General features: G+C 36.2%; 1 protein-coding gene across 1 annotated transcript in view; it reads right to left on the bottom strand.

Annotated features, from left to right (window-relative positions):
* Positions 1-812: 812 nt before the first annotated feature.
* The window catches only part of LOC119421063 (protein Hook homolog 2), a 2,167-nt gene continuing 502 nt past the window's right edge, over positions 813-2,477 (bottom strand). Inside the window, exons 3-5 of the mRNA XM_037688465.1 lie at positions 1,363-1,430; positions 1,003-1,068; positions 813-902 (exon numbers count right to left, since the gene is read on the bottom strand). Coding sequence (XP_037544393.1) covers positions 813-902; positions 1,003-1,068; positions 1,363-1,430 — 224 coding nt within the window. The remainder of the gene's footprint in view (positions 903-1,002; positions 1,069-1,362; positions 1,431-2,477) is intronic.

Below are 2,477 nucleotides of genomic sequence, written 5' to 3'. Positions count from 1 at the left end.
GACTCATGAATCTCTAACCAGAATAATCACTGTGAAAAAAAAATCACTAATAACACTTGATTGTTGATATGTGCTGCTGATTATCCATGCTGCTGATTTATTTCCCACTGCTGTGTTTATTAGTACTCATCTGCTCACACAGACTCATGTTCGTGCTGCTGTTGTTCAGCGTATTGCGTTTGTACTACTAGTGCTTTGTGTATTTCTTAGTTCATATCTTAGATATTACTGTTTTTATACTTTTGTTGGATGTAACTGGGACCCTGTCTACACAATTTAATTCCACCTCATGTACCGCATGTGGTGCGAATGACAATAAAGAAACTGACTATGGACCAGTGCCACAGCATGATGCCACCATCACCATGCTTGACAGTCAATTAAATTTTGTTAGTTAAATAAAAAGCATACTTTTCTAGATGAGGTGATTATGACTGTTCATGGTCTGTCCTGAGCCTCGACAAATACACGCATCGTTACACCCATATTAAAAAAAAAGAAGAAAATGACTTTTGTAGTAAATTAAAAAGACATCACAACTAATCTAAACAGCAATCAACTTTACCTTTTATTGTTTATAAAGCATTTTGATCAGGTGCGATGGTCACTGATTAAAATTCCTTTGGCTCAAATTAAACAGCAGCTCTGGATATTGATTAGAAACACTGCTCTTAAAAATGTTTGGAGGAAAAATAATAATAAAAAGATTGTTGGCACCCACAGGGTAAACTGTAAATTAAATTAAACTTTGGGAAAGCGCACTACATTTTAACAACCAAGATACTAATGCTAAATAAAATGTCAAACTTTGTTCAGCCAACCTGATGCTCAAGATCTCTGCAGCGCCGGCTCAGGTCCTCATTCTCACCCGCTTCCTCACTCAGAAAATAATACTTCCTGGACTGTGGAAACACATAACAAGGACATGTTGCTGTTTATAGTGTCTGAGGAAATAAAGGTTAAAGATGTGCAAGTGAAGGAGAATGAAACTGTGGGCTTCACCTGGTAGTCAAAGTCTCCATACGTCTCTGGACTCCCAGGTTCACATGAAGGGTCTTTGGTTAAGAGCTTAAAAATAAATTAAAAAGACAAGAATGCAACAACAATTGTGGGATTAAATACAATAAACAAAAAGGGAACCTAGCTGACAGAAGCAAGTTTTGATTTTCTGAATATTCTCCCCAAAATTAACTTTTTATTAAATCTACTCCTGATCTGCACGAGCTCTTAATGAAAACTGAACATTATTCAAATGGAATGACTTTAGTTGAGATTTATTTTTATTTTGGGGTGGGGGGTTAAAAGCTGCATTAATACATTAAAAAAAAAGATCCAAGAGGAAAAGCGGGGAAGCTCACTCACCTCCTGAATGGCTGTCATCACAACGTGCTGGACAGACTCTTCAAGTGTCAGAATCTGCTGGATTTGTTCTGGATTAGAGATTAAAACAAAAACAGTTCGTGTTCAGCCAAATACAGATTAACAGTGACTCCTCCTGAAAACAAACAAACATGATTTTAACATCTAAAACCAGAGCATAGAGTTCAGTAAAGAGAAATATATAGTTCATAAAGTGTGCACAAACCCTCACTTTAAAACAGACAATATCTTACCTGTTGCAGGTGTTATTTAATCAAAGAAACAGTTTAATTCTGACAGAACTGACAGACTAAAGGCCGTCCACATGAGGCCAGAATCAAAATGGATTGCAGACAGTGAAAACAAATAATTTCCATATTTAGCAGCGGTAACAATTTCTACAGCTTTTTAATGAGTTTAATTTTACATTTCACGATCATCCCTAAATGAACGTTAAGCTTCATTGTTTAAACAAACAGCAGCTGACGGAACTGATGAATCCTGGGGGACTTCTGGCAGGAACTTCATACTAAACCTAACATAAAGCAAGAAATGCACAATTAACAGCACAAAGCTTTAGAAAACAGCTTTTGCATTTAACACTAATAAACTTTGAACGTTGATTTGAAAGGAAATGTTTTATACGTTCTATAAAACTGAATTAATCCCAATTATTTATTATTAGCCAAAACTAAAGCTATAATTTCAATATTAACAGCGATTTTGCAGTACACAATTATTTTGGCTGAAATATGAAATTCCTCCTACAATGCCCCCTGGCTGCAGTGAAACAGCTAGCTGCTGCCGCCATTTGCACTCGTTAATAACAGACTCCTGTGTAAATAACTGCACAGTGAGAATACGGCAGCGGTGTCAAGGTTTATAAAAACTGTTCACATGAAATGAAACTTTGGAGACCGACGTTGTCTTAAGATGTCAGTAGTCCACTTTGATCTTAGGCTAGTTTGTAGCTTTAGCTCATTTGGATGTTCATAGAGCTAAATACATCAGGTAAGATTATTGATCAGACCCCACTTTAAATAGCTGAACACTTCCTTTAAAGTGATGGTGCAAAATCAAAGCCCTGATCCGTTTAAACTCCTTAATTATAATCTGTA

The sequence above is a fragment of the Nematolebias whitei genome, chromosome 15 (assembly GCF_014905685.2).
Source record: "Nematolebias whitei isolate Nwh7 chromosome 15, NemWhi1, whole genome shotgun sequence".
NCBI classification, from domain to species: Eukaryota; Metazoa; Chordata; class Actinopteri; order Cyprinodontiformes; family Rivulidae; genus Nematolebias; species Nematolebias whitei.
This window is presented reverse-complemented; position numbering and strand designations above follow the sequence as displayed.